At 38.5% G+C, this 20,878-nt stretch overlaps 1 protein-coding gene across 17 annotated transcripts in view; it reads right to left on the bottom strand.

The window, feature by feature from the left end:
• VTI1A (vesicle transport through interaction with t-SNAREs 1A) overlaps positions 1-20,878 on the bottom strand; it is a 382,358-nt gene that overhangs the window by 149,416 nt on the left and 212,064 nt on the right. For 12 of the 17 annotated variants that reach the window (NR_197970.1, XR_815724.4, XM_010820050.4 and 9 more), the window contains 2 exons: positions 11,181-11,251; positions 10,044-10,105 (listed from right to left, as the gene is read on the bottom strand). Coding sequence is in view for 15 of the 17 variants with exons in the window: in XM_010820050.4 (XP_010818352.2) it covers positions 10,044-10,105; positions 11,181-11,251 (133 nt within the window). In the remaining 2 variants the exon portion in view is untranslated. Of the gene's footprint in view, positions 1-6,376; positions 10,106-11,180; positions 11,252-20,878 lie in introns of those variants that run through there. The other 5 variants (XM_059881957.1, XM_015460738.3, NM_001434781.1 and 2 more) reach the window with 2 other exon arrangements.

The following is a 20,878-nucleotide window of genomic DNA, read 5'->3' as shown; positions in this document are numbered from 1 at the left end:
AATTGGAAAAATGTTGTTTGGTGATGGTATATGTTAATAAATAGCTATTTACAAGGGGCGGGGGGCGGCGAGCTGAGGGCTCCATTACTTGTTTACAAGGAAGGCCCAGGGCTCCTGCTTCCAGTTAACAGCTCAAGGCTGCATTCAAAGAAAGCGTTGATGGTGAAGGTGACATGCACTCTTCATATTCTACATTGCATTAAAGAATGGCATGCTTCCTGGGGATAAAAGGAAAAAATCATAAAAGAAAGGTAATTCGCGAATTAGGTCAAATTGTGACTCACATCCAAGGAAAATATCAATATAAGATGCTTTTCCACTGTGATTAAATAATGGACAAAAATATTCTGTTATTGTGAAGTTACTTATTTTATCTTTGAAAGAACATGTTTACATGGTAGCCAAAGTGCAATGGATAAAAACCTGCAGGGTTTCAACTGAATGACATCCAAGAACCTAGATGTCAACTTTGAAACTATTCTTGACCATTCTTCCAAAGATCATTCATTGACCAGGCCCAGATCCAGGCCGGGGGAGCATGGCCCCACGTAAATGCAATGGGGGTCCTGACCACCAGCAGCTTACAGTCTAGACCGAGACCCCTGAAGACAACTGGTTACATAGAAACTCCTCATTCTCCTCCAGGTAGGGATCTGACACAAGAACTGTCTTCTGACCCTGCCACCCCGACGCCTCCCACCGGAAACTGGTCTATCCGGACCTGTCTCAGCAGCCTGGAAAGCTATGGTTGACCTCAACTAAAGGCTAGTCTCATTTTATCCAACACTGTGGACCCTCTGATTGTGTCTCCTGCTTTGCTTTCAGGTAGGACATTTTCTCAGAGAAGGCAATGGCACCCCACTCCAGCACTCTTGCCTGGAAAATCCCACGGACAGAGGAGCCTGGTGGGCCGCAGTCCATGGTGTCGCTAAGAGTCGGACAAGACTCAGCGACTTCACTTTCACTTTTCACTTTCATGCATTGGAGAAGGAAATGGCAACCCACTCCAGTGTTCTTGCCTGGAGAATCCAAGGGACGGGGGAGCCTCGTGGGCTGCCGTCTATGGGGTTGCACAGAGTCGGACATGACTGAGGCAACTTAGCAGCAGTAGCAGCAGCAGCAGGACATTTTCTACCTATCTGGTATCTATACAGGCATTTGTTGAAACTCCATGCTTTGGGGGTACTAAAGTGATTCCTGGCTTTGTTTTCTTTTTTTATTTGGATACCCTCTGCTATTCATTTCAGTTGGCTGCACAATATCCTGGGGAAACATATAAAATCCCTTGGGGGATGAGGGAGGGGGTAAAAAAGATCTACAAGGAAATGAAGCCATGGTCCTTAATAACTACAACATACACAAAGCGAAGTAGAGGATGTTAGCGCCTTGTTGTTTTTTAGTCGTTAAGTCGTGTCTGATTTTGTGACCCCATGCGAGAGGAAAAACTACCCTGAAGAGTCAGAGCAGAGATCATTTCTGGCTAGGAAACTGATCAGGGCTTGATGAAAATAATGGGATTTCACCTGAGATCCAGAGTATAGACAAAAGTTTAGCTGAAACATTCTGAAGATGACACCTGTTGTTAGTATCTATTATCCTTTTTAGTAAAAGCTCTGGGTTTTTCTGAGGGAACTGCTCTCAGTTTGTGTGCCCATCCCCTGCATGAGGTTCCAGGTCTAAAATATCAGATCATAGATTAATGAGATTTTACACAACCAGAGCCACCCAGAACCAGTAAGATTCCACCCTATGACTTTTCGGGGGAACAAAAATAGCTGGATTCAACAGATGTCACTGAAAGGGGTGGCAAAAGCCTTGTCTCCACAAGGAGGCACCCTGATGAAGGATGGAACCACACACAAGGGAGCTGAGAGGAGAGATGGGAAGAGCAACACCTGACTGTAATGATCCTTTGATTGCTTGAACCCTTAGATTCCACTGTGTTTGTAGTCACTTCTGCCCTTGAACTATTTAGTGACATGTGACAACTCAGTTTAGTTCAGTTTAGTCACTCAATTGTGTCCAACTCTTTTCAACCCCATAAACGGCAGCACGCCAGGCTTCCCTGTCATCACCAACTCCTGGAATTTACCCAAACTCATGTCCATTGAGTTGGTGATGCCATCCAACCATCTCATCCTCTGTTGTCCCCTTCTCCTCCTGCCTTCAATCTTTCCCAGCACCAGGGTCTTTTCCAATGAGTCAGTTCTTTGCATCAGGTGGCCAAAGTATTGGAGTTTCAGCTTCAGCATCAGTCCTTCCAATGAATATTCAGGACTGATCTCCTTTAAGGTTGAGTGGTTTGATCTCCTTGCAGTCCAAGAGACTCTCAAGAGTCTTCTCCAACACTACAGTTCAAAAGCATCAAAATAAAAGTTTTCTTTATGGTCCAACTCTCACATCCATACATGACTACTGGAAAAACCATAGCTTTGACTAGACGGACCTTGGTTGGCAAAGTAATACCTCTGCTTTATAACATGCTGTCTAGGTTGGTCATAGCTTTTCTTTCAAGGAGTAAGCATCTTTTAATTTCATGGCTGCAGTCACCATCTGCAGTGATTCTGGAGCCCCCCAAAATTTTGGAGCCCCTCCCCCCCAAAATTATGTCCCTCTTTTGTGTATAGGCAGTTAGATCTGGACTTCTCTCACTTGCATTCAGATCCCTGACTAACACAGGTGACAAAGGGAGAATATGCCAGGTGGAAGATGAAATGAAATCTAATGAAAATCTAAGGTGGGCTACGGAGATGGGAAATAGTTCATTTTAGTAGGGACAGAAGGTGTATCCAGAGGGAGTAGTAGCAAATAAGACTAGAACGCATTCTCTGGAAGACCCTGGGATAAGACTGAGGAGGACACGTGTCAGCAGGCAAAGGGGAACCTTGGGAGGTTTCTAAGCAGGAAAGTAAACAGCACTAGGTTTGCACTTTGGAAGATGAACTGGCCAGTAATATCTAGAAGAGCATACATGGGGTTGAAGAGTCAGAGACCAACCTGGAGGCTCCCCTTCCTCAACTGTCCAGTGAGAGAGAAGGATTTAAGCCTAGAATATCACATAGTCTAGGCTTAAATAAAGTGATTCTAAAGGACTCTATAAAAACAAGCTCACTAAGGACTTCACTGGTACACAGCAGATTCTGTGTCTACACAGCCCAGATTCAGTACCTTCAGCCTGTACGAAAGAGTGGGATCTAGTAAGGGTTTGTTGACTGTTGTCAAGAACCACCCAGAATGGTTGTCTGACTCTCTGTGAGGCTACTAATTCTTCATAGTAGGGTTAACAGTCCAGCACAGTCGGAAAAACAGGCTCTGGAGGCAGAGCACTTCTATAGAGCTGGACAATATTGAACAAAAGTTCCTTATTTCTTAAAATGGGAGTAATGCCTTACAGAGTTGTCATAAAGATGAAACAAGATAATGTATAGCGAGAGCCTAGAACAGTGACTGCCACCTACAAGCTATCAGCGAGCGCATAAGTAGTGGTTTTTGTTATTAAAAGATGCAGTGTGGTGTAGGCTACGGGCTCTTAAAATTCTAAGTATTCCAGACCAGTAGAGTGTGGGGTGAGAGGGGAAGGTGGAAAACTGACATATGATTGCCAAGGATTTCCTTTTCCATTTGTTGTAACAATCAACTATGTTAAGGAAACTGTTTACTACCACAATGATTTTACAGGAGAAATGGAGTCATGACACAGAGAGCAGATGAGAGTAACCATCTGGATAATGAAAACCAGTTTGTTTTAAGTCTTCCTTTCACTTCCCTGGTGGCTCAGACAGTAAAGCGTCTGCCTACAATGTGGGAGACCCGGGTTCAATTCCTGGGTCAGGAAGATCTCCTAGAGAAGGAAATGGTAACCCACTCCAGTACTCTTGGCCTGGAAAATTCCATGGACGGAGGAGCCTGGTAGGCCACAGTCCATGGGGTCGCAAAGAGTCGGACACAACTGAGGGACCTCACTTTCACTTTTCACTTTCACTACTAATTACTGAAAACTGGCTCTAAGAACCTTTTGTGTAGTGCATTCAAAAGAGAGAGCTAAGTTCACATTCTCATTCTGTATGTGACTATGGATAGTCTACTTCACTAAGCGTTGTTATTCTCATCTGTAAAATGGAGATATGATGCTTCCTTCACAGGGTTTTTAAGAATGAAATATGATTTGTGTAAAGTATGGTTAGGGTCAGACATATGCCTAAAGCAGCTGGTACAGTTATCATTGATAGATGCTGTATTCAAATGTCTAACACAGGACCAAATTCTATGTTTAAAGCTACAAGAATGTTCTTAAAGATATATATATATATAAAGAAATCCAAAGCTGTTCTTTAGTTTGGTAAAAACATCACCCATGTCAGCCTTGAAGGGGTCAGAGGATGAGAGCAATGAGTCAAGTGTATGGTAATAAATTTACTCACACAAAAAGTGACTAAGATGAAAAAAAATTTTTTTTTTCTCTTTGTAGCATTATTCTAAGCATGGAACTTAAATCTGTTAAGTCTAAAGAATCTGCAGCAATCTGAACCATTTTGTTCTGAAAGAATAAGCACTTGATTAAAAGCTGAAGAATATCTTAGAGGTTAAGATTTTGCTATACTAATTTCAGGTCAGGGCCCATGTTCATCACTACTAAAAACAGGCCAAGAAAGAAATGAAATGACATAAAGAGAGAAAAGCAAAAACCAGAAAAAGTGGAAAATATAAATGTAAGGCTTTTTCAGTGTATAAAAATTGAGAGTAAATTCTCAAGGACATTTTTTTCTCACAAGACTTAAAAACTCTAACTCTTGAATTTTCAGACATTATAATAAGGATAATTAAAATATAACAAAATGTTTCCTGGGCAAAATGGGGTGTGGGTATGAATTTTTAAAGAAGATTAAAAACATTTAGTCTTAGCATATTTCTTTAAGAATAAATTTAGTTAATAAAAAACTATATTTCTATTGCTTATAGAAACTGCATTGGTGTTTCTGATATATTTACCCTTAGGAATCATTCTGACAGTACATTTAAGTTTTCCAGATGTTTTTACCTGTCATTGTACCAAAGCAACAAAACCATGTCTAAATGTAAAATGTGATAACAATGATAGGTGACAATTATTCCCCAGATGGGCTCAGAAGTAGTTCTAACAAAAATACATATATGAAATAGTAAGGGGATTAAGTTATTCCAGTTATAAAATCAATTAAGTCACATAAGTGTAATATACAGCATGGAGAATACAGTCAATAATATAATAATTTTGTTTGGTAACAGATGGTAACTATATTTGTGATAATCATTTTGTAATGTACAAAATACTGAATCACTATGTAGTACACCTTTAACTAATATAATAAATCAATTATATTGCAATTAAAAATGTATAATGATAACTATCTCAACTGCATTTAATCCCACCTGCTTTGTTTAAATAGATTAGTTACAAGATACCTTTCAATACCTACATACTCAAGAAAGTTACTACATACATGATGGAAGGATAAATAGAATTCACTTTTTCAAGGAAACATTCTGATGTTGTATATATGTGTGTGTAAATACTAGTGGCAAAGATTGGTAGTGTGCAAGAGAGAAAATTATTTGATATTAAGATACCATACATAAAAAGGTACTTTACAAAATGTTAGATATGTCATTTCCTTTTATAAGCCTTTTGCCAGCACATGTGCTTAGTGGCTCAGTCATGTTCGACTCTTTGCAACCCCAGGTATATGCAGTCAATGCGCCAACATAAACTTAAAATATATCTTCCTAACTCAAATTACAACTCTTAAACATTTCTAATGAATCCTGTAGATAGTTTTAGAAATAAACATACAATTACTGATAAATTATTCACTATTCAGAGGCAAAAAAAACAGAATCATGATGTGCTTTGTTTTCTGGCTGAAAATCTTGAAAATGTCTATTTTCATTTTCACTGGCTGCTGGTACTATTTGATCTAATAAGACCTTCCAGTCAAATATCTAGGAAAACATATATAACAAACATGCACACACATGCAAATATATGGAGAACATTTAAGCCTCTCAGTGTTCCTTGACACACTTTCAGACAGCCAATTATGATAGTCTAATTTTGTGGAAGTCAACGAAAAATTCACTTTTTTTTGACCCCTGTCACTGCATGAATGGTCATTTGTTTCATGGCCATTTTCATTATTATCTGAACACCACGTTATTTAAAGCTCTGTCTACGGAGTCAGGAAATGAACAGTTTGTCCCCAGGTAGCTCTTCATCTCATGTCAAGACAGAAGAAAAATTACTTTCCAGGAAATCAGTTATATCTGCATTGTGATATCAAGTTTTACTAATACAATTTTGAGTGGACCATTTTTTCCCTTTTGCTTTCTTTCTTTTGGTGATATAGCATAGTTACATGAAGAATATTTATTATTTAGGTTGAATCAGTTGCTTTTCCACTTCTCAATGTTTTCTACATACTTAAGTTTCTTTCAAAATCTATGTTATGATTCCATGAGTCAACTTCTGTTTATTTTTTCAAACTTATTGTGGTATAGCTATTTAAAACATATTTTCTATTGGTTATTTGTTTTCCTTGCACTTTCTTTAATAACCAGTAAGAATTAATTAAGTTACAGAATCTTCCATAGCTTCCTTGAGAATCAGTCAATTTTATGAATTCTTACATCTCTTTATATGCACATATTCTCTACTTAACTGAAGTACTCTGAAGGCAAGGATCAAACTGGTTTCATTTGAGGAGCCCCAAGTCCTTGTATTCAGGCATGAAATATTTAGTGAAGAAGTAAATAAAGAGAAAAAAAGAAAGGAAGAGGGAAGGAAGGGAGGGTATGAGAGAGGGAGGAGATGTATTTTTTTTAAACCTCATTTGAAGTTAATAAAAGATTAAATGGTAGTCACTGCCACTTACTCATTTTTATTTCCCTATCTACCTTTGATCACTCTTACAGAAAATGAGGTGGATTTATATACAAACTTTGGCATTGATTAAACAGTGGTTTCACCTGTCCTCACCAATAGACTAATCAATATTAGCAAAGTGACTCAAATGAGGAACCATGATATGCCATTTCTGTTCATCTGACAAAAAACAAACTTAAAAAAAATTAAAAACAATCAGCAATCTTGCTTTTAGATAAAAAACTCCTTGGTTTGGTATTTTTGTTGTTCAGTTGCTCAGTCTGTCCGACTCTTCACAACCCCATGGACTGCGGCACGCCAGGCTTCCCTGTCCCTTCAGGATCTCCCAGAGTCTGCTCAGACTTTTGAGCATTGAGTTGGCGGTCTGGTATACTGTAGAATGTTATATGCAGGTAAACCCCTGCCCTGGACAATGACCTTCATTTCTGGTATACATTTATACATAAGATGAGCACATTGTTCAATATTGTAACTCTTCTTAAATCAGAAGCAACTGTGGACACACAATGCAGCTGTGTAGTTTTGGTAAGAGACTGTGACTTCTCTTTCTGAAATAAGACCTCACCAGGGCTAGGAAATGCCATTTGAATAGGAGGGATACAGCAGAAAAGCAAAATCAGAGAAGTCAACAGAAGATTTCCTATTAGAAACATATATTCTCGTCCCACTTCTCTAGAGACTGCTTTTCCAGGGAAATAATAAAAAACAATGAAGAAGTTGGTAAATATTTTTCCCTTTCCCAAGTCCAAATTATATAAATTGTATATCAAGGGGGAGAGTAATTAGAAACTAAACCAAAACTAGCATCTGCATTTAGTTCCTGAGGACTCAGTTTGTGTGTGCGTGCTCAGTTGCTCAGTCCTGTCCGATTCTTTGCAACCTCATGGACTGTGGCCCATCAAGCTCCTCTGTCCATGGGATTTTCCAGGCAAGAATACTGGAGCTGGTTGCCATTTCCTGCTCCAGGGGATCTTCCTGACCCATGGTTCGAACCCATGTCTCCTACGTCTCCTGCACTGGCAGGCAGGTTCTTTACTATTGAGCCAACTGGGAAGCTCCAGTTAGGTTACAGCATTGACTAAAAGCAACTGCATGCCTTGGCTGATAACAGGATCCCAGGTGTGCTTGGTGAAAACCACAGTCACCAATGTGCACAGGTGGACTTTAGAGTTTCCTTGGCTCAGACATAGCAAGGTGATGTCCATCTGGGGATTTTTATTTCTGTTCACACTCTAGACAGAGTCCAAAAGGAGATGAGTCAGTGATTGACTGAGTTTGTGTACAAAGAGAACCCCAAGTAGATTTCAGCAGAGTAATTTTCTTCTGTGGGCTTATGAAGTAACCCTGTTAGTATGATTTTTCTAAAGAAAGCCCAGTCAAAGGTTACAGAAGTTGTTTGTGCTTCACCCTCTCTAAATGACTTGCAAATTTATTCAAACATAATATGAGGAGATGCCTTATTTGTTGAAATAACTGTCTGCAGTGTCCTGCACAAAAGGGTGAGGTACATCAAGCAGAAACGTGGATAGAAATACATTGGTTTAGAAACCCATAAATCCTGATTTGAATCTGCCAACCTGAAAGCTATGTAGAGCCCGGATAAACTAGTTTTCCTAAATGCTACATCTGATTAAGCCATACCATTAAATGACAGCTGAACTTTAACATTAATATGATATTATTGAAATAACCACATGATTTTTTTTTTACAATAAAAATGATGAATGATTTCTGGACAGCTCAATTGACATAAAGCGGGAGGACTCTTTAATGAGATTTGACAAAATGGAGACATATGCAGAATATTCATTACAGCTCACATCGCAGGGGCCCTCCCAGGGAAGCAATAGAGAATTTTTCCCTTTTTTATTGTTTATAGGCATTGAAGCATTCCTTTCAATCACCACTTCTCTGTGGATTTTGCATTTTTCTAGGTCGTTTACGTATCACCTTCAATCAGAGAATTTGGTGGTTTATGGTGAATTGAGACTGTGGGTGGAGGAAAAGGACGGGTGTGTGGAGTTGTGTTAATGTGGGTTAGAAGTGCTCCAGGAACTTACCTTGCTCCTGATCAGCCTGACAGAGAAATTACATTGACCACACTGGCCAATAGAAGACTAAGCGGACATATCTTTGGTTGATTCTTATGCAATTAATCTCACACTCAGCAAACATACTTTTAGCAGTATGCTTGGACACAACATATTATCTATGGACATGCGATTAGAGAAAACCTTACTTAAATTCAAATAGCTGCCACTAAAGCATCAGTGATAAACAAGATTCTCTTCTTTAAAATTCCAAGTCAGCTATTCCAAGGTGATTCTCAACATTCCGCATTTACATTTTTATCCACAGTTCCAAACTGAAGATTATGCTAGAAGATACTCTTATTTGGTAGATTTTGAATGTAATAATTTCATGCTGAATACACCTAAATCAAAAGTGACTCCAATTTTCAGAACAATGAAAACATTTCTCACTCCCTTCCAGAAATATAGAATCTAGATTGTTACCCACATTCATTCATTCATTTTCACATACTCTCCCAAGTATCTTCTATCAGTCAAGGGCTCGTTACACATATAAAACATAAACATTTGTTTGCTTGCACATGAGTAAATTCAGATTATTCTGATATTCTTCAGGCTTCAAAAATCATTTTCAAGTATACATAAAATAGCAATGTTTCCCCAAACAGGGTTGCTTTAAAAAGAAATCTAAATAAGGCAACAGAGGGCAAAGCTAATACTAAGTATGCTCCTGAAACCAAAGGCTATCATTCCATTAACAGCAAGAAGGCTATCAAAATAGAAAATAAAATCAGTCTGTTGCTGCCATGGCGTCTTCCTCAGGCTATGAGAAAATACTTCATGTCCAACCCTAATTTTTTCCATAGCTTGAGGTAATCCCCCGAGCTCAAATCTTCTAATCCCAGTTACTCAGAGTGTGTGTCCCTGTCCAAACAAGAGTTAATACCAGTGCTCTGTCATTTCAAAAGGGTCTTGACACAGGTACTAAGAGCAGAAGCTTGCATGTCTGGAAAATGCCTGGTTGCAACGAGATGAAAAATACACTGTAAAAAAAGGAAGAGAGAGAAAGGAAGACCCTACCTGACTCTTACCTTCGCAACATCCCTGTGAGAACCCTGGAGCTCTTCCCCAAGTTAGCATCTGTTTCCCGAAGCTAGGAGGAGAAAAGCAGCATTAACACAGAATAAAATGAAACTTAAGGCAATTAGATTATTTTTAAAGTGCACTAGCAGGCAATGGTTTTCTTTCATGATGGAAAATCCAATTCATTAAAAAAAGGTTACATACTGTAAAATACATTTTTGATGCCTACACAATCTCAAAAAATTCTTGGATTTAGAAAATTACATGTAATAGATAATCCCAGGAGATTTAAACTGGATACTTGAACTGGATATAAAAGCAAATGTCTCACAGGCTGACAAAGTTTAATAGATATCTGGTCATAAATCAATATCTCTACCTTAAGAATGCACACAGTCCTAGGGAATAAAAACTGAAACAAAACGAGCTGAGGGAAGATGAGATTCATATGTTTACTTTCACTCTGAAAGACCTGCTGACATACTCCAAAATCTCCATCGATGATCTTCTTAGCTATGTGCATGTGTGCTTAGACGCTCAGTCGTGTCCAACTCTTTGTGACTCTTTGGACTGTAGCCCTAGTCAGGCTCCTCTGCCCATGGAATTTTTCAGGCAAGAATACTGGAATGAGTTGCCATTTTCTCCCTCCAGGGGATCTTACCCACCTAGGAATTAAACCGGAGTCTCCTGTGTCTTCTGCATTGCAGGAGGATTCTTTACTAGCTGAGCCATCAGGGAAGCCTCTTCTTAGCTACAGCACTAAATAAAATATCTACCTGGGGGAATTCTGCTATGGAGGCATACAGTCAGCTTAATCTTTCTGCATCACACACTTCCCCACCCCCTACCCCAGGCTCTACACCCTCCTTCACCGTCGCCATTTTCTACACGTGCTTGAAAGTGAAAGTGGCTCAGTGGTATCTGACTCTTTGCAACTCCATGGACCAAAGCCTGCTAAGCTCCTCTGTCCATGGAATTCTCCAGGCAAGAATACTGGAGTGGGCTGCCAGTCCCTTCTCCAGGGGATCTTTCATCAATGTAATTGCTATAGTCTATGCATCTGCCCAAGACCTTTTACATATTTTTTTGGCTTATGTTTTTTTCTTTTACTGAATGTGTGAAAAGATTATCCCATTTCTACTTACCCTTTCACGTGCTCTCTGTATCTTTTCTCTGTCGTGACTGAGGTTTTCCAACATCTCCTGGCCAATTTGTTCTATGGACAAGAAAATCTGAGTTAGGAAAGATGACTTTGGCTATAAATGAAAAAAACCTTCTGAAGTACCAAAAGGATAACAGGTGAAGAATTTATTGAATGCTCAGGATTAGTTATATAAAAAACCAATGACAAAAACCTACTGTACAGCTCAGGGAACCCTACTCAGTGCTCTGTGGTGACCCAAATGGGAAGGAAATCTAAAAAAGAGAGGGGGTATATATATATATATATATATATCTGATTCACTTTGCTGTACAGTAGAAACTAACATAACATTGTTAAGCAACTCCAATAAAAATTAAACACACACACAAAATAAAGCTCAGTGAGCGGTTTCTGTAAAAACAAATGAAAAACAATGAACTATTATGACTCCGACATCCTCCTAAAAACTAGGTCTTCCATAATCCACTTGAACTGCAATTTTATTCATCGGGAAAAAAAAAATCTCTCCTTTTTTTTTTCAGAAAATTGTTGTTAAGAGTCAAATGAGATAATCAAAAATCTTTTGAAATTTATAGTGTACCACACAAATGTATGTAATTGTATAGTACATGAAAATCAATGCACTCAATACACTCCGTGCTGGGTATAGACGCTGGGATGTGACCAGTAACCAAGATCAAGCCCTTCAACTCATGAATTCCTGTGCTAATAGTGATGGTTTAGCAGTTAAAGGACAAATGTCACATTAGAGTTCATATTTCACGGCACATCAAAAAAAGGACTGCATATTCCTTTCATGATAGACAGCTCAAATAATAAGAACTGCTTAAATACAATAACCTCAATTATATTTTTGACACCTATACAAAACTGAAAATTCTTCACAGGTTACTAAATTTCTAGTATATCTCCTCTCAGATTGATAATAGCTTTTTATTACTGATGCCACACAATGTATCCTTAAGGTAAAATTGGATATATGGTCCCAGTGGAGACATCATAAAAGTGGAAGATGACACCAAAAATGGAGAAGTAGGAAACAACTATGAGTTGCATTTTTCTTTTTTGCAAAATGACTATAATATTCAATTTTGTCATACTATTTTGTATTATTACATTGAATTTCTTTAATCAACATAATATAACAATTTTAATATACTTTTAACTTAAAAATCTCTAGTATCTATGAACACCATCAATACTATAATTAGTTCAGCAAAATACTATTTATATAATATTCTCTCGTTCAAGAGGATGGTATTAGGACTTCCCTGGCAATCCAGTGGTAAAGAATCTGCACTGCCATTGTTTGGTCCCTGGTGGGGGAACCAAGATCCTGCATTCTGTGTGGTGTGGTCAAAAACAAACGGAGGGGGGGGGATTTATGGTATATAATCTCAAACAAATATGAAATAATTTATTACTTGTGTGTCTCATCATTAGGATAATGTTTCCAGCAAAAATTCACGGGAAGGAATAAAGCAATGTGAGGATAAAATGAAAAATGGAATACATGAAAGGTTTTGGGGTTTATTCCTGCTCTCAAAGCATATCCTGTGTGGCACTGGAGAAGGCAGCACTGGAATGCAGGTGACAGATCCATGTTTCTATCAGGTTCACTGCAGGAAAAACTCTTCTGAATGGATCTACAGTCTGCTACTGAAGGAATCAATGGAACAAGAGGTGAAGAACTCCGGTCTCTTGAGATGTTCAAGTCATTCCCTCAATCTCTTTGCTTCCTGGGAAATATGTCACTATCCAAAGTACTAACCCCATCTGACAAAAGATGAGATATTGGCAAAAGTGTATATGTTCTGGTCTTAACAGGCAAATACCATGCATTTGTTAGAAACAGAATTCTTTAATTTCTTCTAAACCAGTCAATCCTAAAGGAAATCAACCATGAATATTCATTGGAAGGACTGATGCTGAAGCTGAATCTCCAGTACTCTGGCAATACAATGGAAAAGGCCCTGATGTTGGGAAAGATTGAAGGCAAAAGGAGAAGGAGGTGGCAGAGAATAAGATGGTTAGATGGTATCACTGACTCAGTGGACATGAATCTGAGCAAACTCCAGGAGATAGTGAAGGACAGGGGAGTCTGGTGTGCTGCAGTTCATGGGGTGGCAAAGAGTCAGACACGACTTGGTGTCTGAACAGCAACAACCTTCCATTTGAATGATCCACTAAAGAAAATTCTAGGCCAAATATATTAGAAATGCTGACACTTGTACAATGAAAAAAAAAAGTTCAAGCAAAGTAAGTTATGCATACTTATCTGTTCTGCTACCTCAATCAAAATAAAATAACAAATTAAGAGGGAATTATTTTAAAAATAGACTCTGCTTGCAAAAAATAGACATTGAGGGATTACTTCACTAAAAAAAATAACATTGTTAGATTTACTTTTCTTGAATAACTTAAAAAAAAAGCACTCACATAAAATATCAATAAGAAATACAAGAAAGACTATAAATCAATGCAGATGTGACATACTGAGTCTAGAGCTTTCAGATCTTTAAACTTTTGCAGTACAGTACCTTTAGAATGGGAACTGCCATACTGCCATTATTGAAATAACTTCAGAAATCATAAATTTTATGAGTACTGTACTTATTGACTGTGAGGATGTTCTGGAGATTAAGAAACAATGGGAAGCATAAAAGAAAATAAAAACTGATGCTATCAATACATGCTGGAACTCTGCATGTCAGTATGAACATGATGAATGAATTCCTGGAGAGAAAAGTTTCTTCCTGAACTTCTTCTGTCCTTTTCACAAGGGGGTTGGAAATCACTGTGGGAGGATAGCATTCAAACTTATAAAGTGAGCTTTTGTTTTCAAAATTACCCAGAATGAATCATCATATCCTTGATCTATGGCCTTTTTTACTGGGTCACAAACTACAAAATAGGTTTTGGCTAACATTTCCTCTCTGTTTCAATATATTTTACAGGGGATGGGGGATAATATAATAGTTATTCAACACTCTGTTGCCCCATAAAGGAATGGAGAAGAACCAGAGAACTATAAATCTGGCAAAATATTTCCTGAAGGACTGGACTGGCATCACAAAAGGCAAGACTTATTCTGAGGAGCTTGTACCACTGAATCACTTCCCTTCATTCATAAAATAATAATGTCACCTGAACAATCATGACATGTGAGTGAACTTAATTTTTAAAATGTATTGCATTTGTATTTTGGAGATGAAATATTTTCAGAAGGCAGGACTGACGGAAGTTCACATCACGTTATAATATGAACATGGAATATATATAATTACAGTATTCAATATAATTCACCAAAAATGTTCTATTTGATAAATACAAAATATTAAAAAAAGATGTTAGCCATTATGCTATAAAGTATATAAAGCATAAAATAATCATTCCTTTCTATACTTATATATAACTTTCTTTTTACAAACTTTATTAAGGATATGGTTTCCAACAAAGCTTCCCTCATAGCTCAGTTGGTAAAGAATTCGCCTGCAATGCAGGAGACCCCAGTTCAACCCCTGGGTCGGGAAGATCCCCTGGAGAAGGGATAGGCTACCCACTTCAGTATTCTTGGGCTTTCCCTGTGGCTCGGCTGGTAAAGAATCAGCCTGCAACGCAGGAGACTTGGGTTTGAGCCCTGGGTTGGGAAGATCCCCTGGAGAAGGGAAAGGCTGCCCACTCCAGTAATCTGACCTGGAAAATTCCATGGACCGTATAGTCCATGGGGTCGCAAAGAGTCGGACATGACTGAGTGACTTTCACTTTCACTTTTACTTTCCAAAAAAGTACTTAAAATTTGAAGACAGCCAGTTAAGTCTTCTTGGACTTAACTGGACATCAGAAGATAAAATGATTTTCTGGCACTCAGAAACTTCATTAGTAATTTTAGTAACAGGTAAAAGGCATTCACAACTATCCAGCTGCTCTTTGTATATGGGGACTTCTGTGGAGTGTGGAGTGAATAGAAAGACTTAAAAGAGCTATATATTAAAAAAAAATTTTTTTTAATGTGGACCATTTAAAAGTCTTTATTGAGTTTGTTACAACATTGCTTCTGTTTATGTTTGGTTTTTTGGCCATGAGGCATGTGGGATATTAGCTCGGTGACCAGGGGTCGAACCGGCACCCTCTGCACTGGAACCAAAGAAGGCCCTAAAAGAGCTATTTTTGAAGCATGTGCTTTCTTATGTATATTGCAGAATGCCAACCTGACAGATGCAAAACACAAAGTAATATTTTCCTAACAATTTGGAGTACTGAATTTTGGACATGGCTCAATAAATTCTAGCTACTGAGTTTAATAAAAGCAAAAACGTATTGCTTTGGGAGAGCAAAGTAGCCGACATACAGCTTTCTCAGGAGGGAGCTGCTCACAGAGTGACTGGATGAACCATCCTTTGGCATTTAGCATATCTGCCTGGACACTGACTCTGGCATCATGCCCTGAATGGGTTATCCTCAGTATCGATGTTACTCAGACATGAAGAGTTTCTTGAATTCTTGATCCCTGGATAGGTGGGGATGTGGAAAAGGCACGTCTTTTACCATCTTTCATTATTTCACAATTCAAGGCATATAAAGAACTGCTTCCAATTCAGAAGTAGAAAGATAACAAATATTCATTCTCAGAGAAATAAGAAAAATCCAGACAAAATAATTATCGTTCTTTCTGGGAGATACCTGGTATATATGAGGAAGTTGTGATGAATTCTAGAGAGAAAGAAGCATCTCATTTGTGAGCAAAGGGTTGTGGCAACGTTCACACCTACTGTGAGTACCTGGTCTGAGTTCAGGCCTCCCTCTGGGAGGCTTTTCAGGAATAAAGGGAAATCAGTCAAACGTCCTGTGAAAAATGTAGGCTTGCAGAACAAAATGGGATCTGGAAGAGTTCTAAACACAAAAGCAAATTGCCTGGTTTGATAATTCTCACCCAATCTCCAAATCTTGCCATGAAAGAGGCAGTGGAGAAGGGGCTGGTTAGCAAAGTGAAACCTCTTATTCCCACATATTCTTGCAGTGCTTGCCCTCTGAGAGTCAAGTCCAAACCTGCTGGAAAGCATTAAGAAGAAGGAGGACTGAGTTTTCATCAGAAACAAACAAGAGGACAGTGGAACAATATCCCCAAGAGCTAGGGGGATACAAAGTCATCCTGGCACTCCGTATCTAGTGAAAAGTATCTGAAACATAAAAGTAAAATAATGATAGTTTTACACATTGAAAAATGAGAGTATTATCGAGCAAAATTTAGTTACAAGAAATGTAAAGGAAATTCTTCAGGCTGAAGGGAGATGATATTAGATGGAAATTTGCGTCCACAAAATTTAGACACATGTAAAGCAAAATAATAACAACATATACAGAAGTAAAATATAAGAAAACCATAGCACAAAAGATGGAGAGGAAGTAAATAGAAGTATATGGTTGACAGTCTTTTAAATTTTATGAGAAGTAGTAGAATATTTATTCAAGGTAGACTGTGATAAGTCAGGGATGAAAATTGTAATTCTAGAGCTTCTCTGTCCAATATGGTACTTGAGGGCCACATAGGGCTTTTTAAATTAATTAAACTTATAAAAAATTTAAAATTCAGTTTGTTGGTAGAACCAGTCACATTTCAAAGGCTCACTAACCACAAGTGGCTAATGTCACTGTTTTACAGAGTACAGAAATAACATCTTGGAAGGATCTCCAAATTCCCCTGTCTTTACGATCCACTCAAAAGAAATACAGACATACTTATCTGTAGTTTGATTTAGGTAAAACACTTCCCTTCTCTAGGCCTCAGTTTCCTTAAATGTCAAATGACAGTCTTGGAATAGATAATCTTTAGTGCCCCTTCTAGCTTTAAAATATTAGGACTCAATGACTAAAAAATCTTAATGCCTCTTTTTCTCTGTGGAGCATTTTAGTAAACTAGAGAGCAAGGGACAACTCAGACCCACAAAAGTATTCTACCCTCCTCCCCCCTCCCCCCAAGACAATGTTGAAAAAATAACAAATAATTCAAATTGAACTGATTTTAAGTCGTTATCATATATTCAGAATGCCCAAGTCTACCACAGCACTGGTTCATGCAGTAGCCTACTTGGCCTCTGAGGACACCTGCATTTACTGTACTATAAAATATTTACAAGCACTTTGATGATGATATTACTACAGAAATACTTAAATATTTATATAACCTAAAAGTAAACTTATGCATTCTTAGTAGCGAACATAGCAAAAGAATGTACAGGGCCCCAGGTTTCTTTCATTCTTTTCTTTCCTTCTTTCTTTCAGCAATGATGACTTAACATTACCTACTTGGCAGATAAGTATGTATTCTATTTTGTTTTAGGATGATCAAATCTATCATTAAGCAATTTAAAAAAAACATCAGCACTACTTTCATCAAAGTCATAGCAGAACCTCCCCTTAGTTACCTGGTTTGCTGCAGATAATTAGCAAATGCTATTCCCAGAGCCCTCAGACATCAGTCAATGAAGCTGTGCCTCCAATAATGATGCTCTGGAATGAGCAGGTACTATGTAAATTGAGGTTGTTAAACAAAAGGAACCATGTTAATTACAGCTCCATTCAGAAATGAGAATGAATCTGTTCTATTCTATGAAATAAGACCAGAGCAGCAGGAAGGACATCCCATTTTCACAATTCAATAAAGAATGTTAAAGCCAGGAGATGAAGCAGCAGAAAATCTGAATGGGCAAAACTGTCAAAACACATTCCAAAGGCTCACTTGGGGAATTTACCAAACATGTATTTACTTAACAGACAAGGGAGCCAGGGTCAGCAGCGTCCAGATCTCTGGGGTGAATGAATGGATCATTCTTAAAAAAAACAAAAAGGGCTGTAAACTATTGACAAGTGACTAGAAAGTAATTAGAAAGCCTTTCTGAAATCATTATGGGTAGAGTTAATCACTCTCTGTATTCTTCTGTGAGCTATACACATTTCTATCACTGAATGTATAACATTCTATTGATAATTATCTGCTTATTCAGAAGTCACTATTGGGAGAACCGCGGGATCTATGTGGCTGGCAAACATGTTTTGCTTTTGTGAAACACTATTTTAAGCATTTCTGAACTGGTCTGCAACAAAAACAACAACACAATTTTTTTAAACAAGTGTATTTCATATAAAAAATTGGACCTCGAGCTTCTTTTGAAATTTGGAATATAGAGCAATACTGAGTCCCCATTTCCACATGATAAGCACAGGTTCATCGTAAGAACCAGGTCATATGGAGGCTGCCACCTACCTTCCTGACCCTTTCCCCTCATTTATGTTCCTGCTTTGCTGCTATAGGATCTGCCGGTGATTCCTTATTTGAATGTTCTTCCTTCCCTGTGAGACTGTAAACTTCTTTTAGCGTTAGTTGCTCAGTTGTGTCCGGCTCTTTGTGATCCCATGGACTGTGGCCTACCAGGCTCCTCTATCCATGGAATTCTCCAGGCAAGACTGGAGTTGGTTGCCATGCCCTTCTCCAGGCTATCTTCCCAACTCAGGTATCGAACCTGGGTCTCCCACATTGAAGGTGGATTCTTTACTGTCTAAACCACCAGGAAGCCCAAATTTCTTTCAAGTGGAGGTCATTTGTTATACCTCTCAGTGTACGCAGCATTTTAAGAGGCAATGGATTACGTATGCAGGTGCTCAGGAAATTTGTGTCCATAGGAGCCACTGAGCTTGAAAACACAGTTGTCTTCTATAAATTTCTCATAACAGGAGTCCAGAGTTTTAGAAGAAATTGAGCCTTGAGAGTAATTAATTGCACAGATGAGCAAACAAGGGTGAGGAGTTCGAGAGTGATCATCCAGGTCCCACTGCTAATGACTGACAGGGCTGCAACCATGAACCAAGTTTCCGAACTCTTATGTCAGTGATCTTTGCAGTCAAAAAATTTTAATTAAATGAAAGTGTCTTCCAAATGCATTACAATGTGGGTGATAAAGCACTTTAATACTTTAATATACATTTAAAATGTCAGTGCCCGAGAAAGGCCTTTGTAATTATTTGGGCAAGAGTGGGAAAAGAGACAGTCTCCACATTTCCTGGACACTGTTCCCATATAGCAATCCCAGCTGTTACAGAGGAATATGCTGTGGTCTCATGGTCTTTACTGGAATGGCTTTCTGTTGTTCACAAATTATGCAGAGTAAAAAACATCCTAGAAGTGTTCTTTTTGTCAAACCTTTGACTTCAGTCTATTTTTGTTCTCAAAAAACAAGAGGCCAATTCTCTTGTAGAATGGTAAAATGCCCATCTTACTGACCCCTTTCCCCACTTGCCACAATGGCAAGGAAAGTTGTTATGCTTAACAAATGAATCAGGTGAGGTGGGAAATTTAATATATTTGAATTGATCGTTAATGCTGTGAAAAGCAAGTGATGAGGAGCTGACATTCCATCCTACCCCCACTCTCTCTGTCTCTCTCACATGCACACAAATGCATGTATGTGGTAAAACCTATTTTCCTGGCTTGAGACCCATGCACAGAGATTAATAGGATAACACTTTACTGAAGTGTTTTGGAGTGGAAATAGGGACAGATAAAATCATAAAAATGCAACTGTCATAAATACAAATAATACTAGAATAGTAGGATTATTTTCCTTGACATCCCTTTTCTTGATATTGTCTTTTTTCTTAGTCTTAACTCTCTTCTTAGTGTGAACTGAAGCTGGAAAGGAAAGAAGTCCTGAAGGACAGAATCACTTCTCTCCTTCTGGTGCGGGCATGTGGCAATGGTGCATGTCTAGATCTAAACACATGAGTAGTGAGACTCGCATGGCTTGTAATCTTCAGGTTTAAGTACTAAAAATTACTGAAACCACACCAAGTTGAAAATATGCCCTGGCTTCTTTCACTCAGCTTCATGTTTTCAGAGTTCATTCATGTTGTGGCAGGGTTAGTTCCTTTGTTGTGGTTGTTCAGTAGCTCAGTTGTGTCCAACTCTCTGCGACCCCACGGACTGCAGCACGCCAGGCTTCCCTGTCCTTCACTATCTCCCGGAGTTTGCTCAAACTCATGTCCACTGAGTCAATGATGCCATTCAAGCATCTCATCCTCTGTCATCCCCTTCTCCTCCTGCCCTTGATCTTTCCCAGCATCAGAGTCTTTTCCAATGAGTCGGCTCTTCACATCAGGTGTCAAAGTACTGGAGATTTATGGAGTAGAGTTCCTTCATCGAGTATTAAAAATATTTTTTAAATTTAATGTTCCATTATATGTATACACTACATTTTGCTTATCCGTTCAGGCACTGATGGATATTTTGGTTTCTGCCCCTTGGCTATCGTGATTAGTGCTTCTATGAACAACCATGTACAAATACTTATTTAAATATCTGTTTAAATATCAGTTCTTTTGGGTATGTGCCTACGAGTGGAATTACTGGATCATATGGTAATTCTGTGTTTAACCTTTTGAGGAACTGCAAAACTCATTTTTCACAGTGGTTATCCATTTTACACTCCCACCAGCGATGCAGGAAGGTTCTTATTTCTCCTTGGCCACCTTGTTATTTTCCATTAAAAAAATTTATAGCCATCCTAGTAGGTGTGAGAAGGCAATGGCACCCCACTCCAGTACTCCTGCCTGGAAAATCCCATGGATGGAGGAGCCTGGTAGGCTGCAGTCCATGGGGTCGCTAGGAGTCGGACACGACTGAGC

Source organism: Bos taurus, chromosome 26 (assembly GCF_002263795.3).
Source record: "Bos taurus isolate L1 Dominette 01449 registration number 42190680 breed Hereford chromosome 26, ARS-UCD2.0, whole genome shotgun sequence".
NCBI classification, from domain to species: domain Eukaryota; kingdom Metazoa; phylum Chordata; class Mammalia; order Artiodactyla; family Bovidae; genus Bos; species Bos taurus.
The sequence above is the reverse complement of the archived record's forward strand: the minus strand, read 5'-3'. Positions and strand labels throughout refer to the sequence as shown.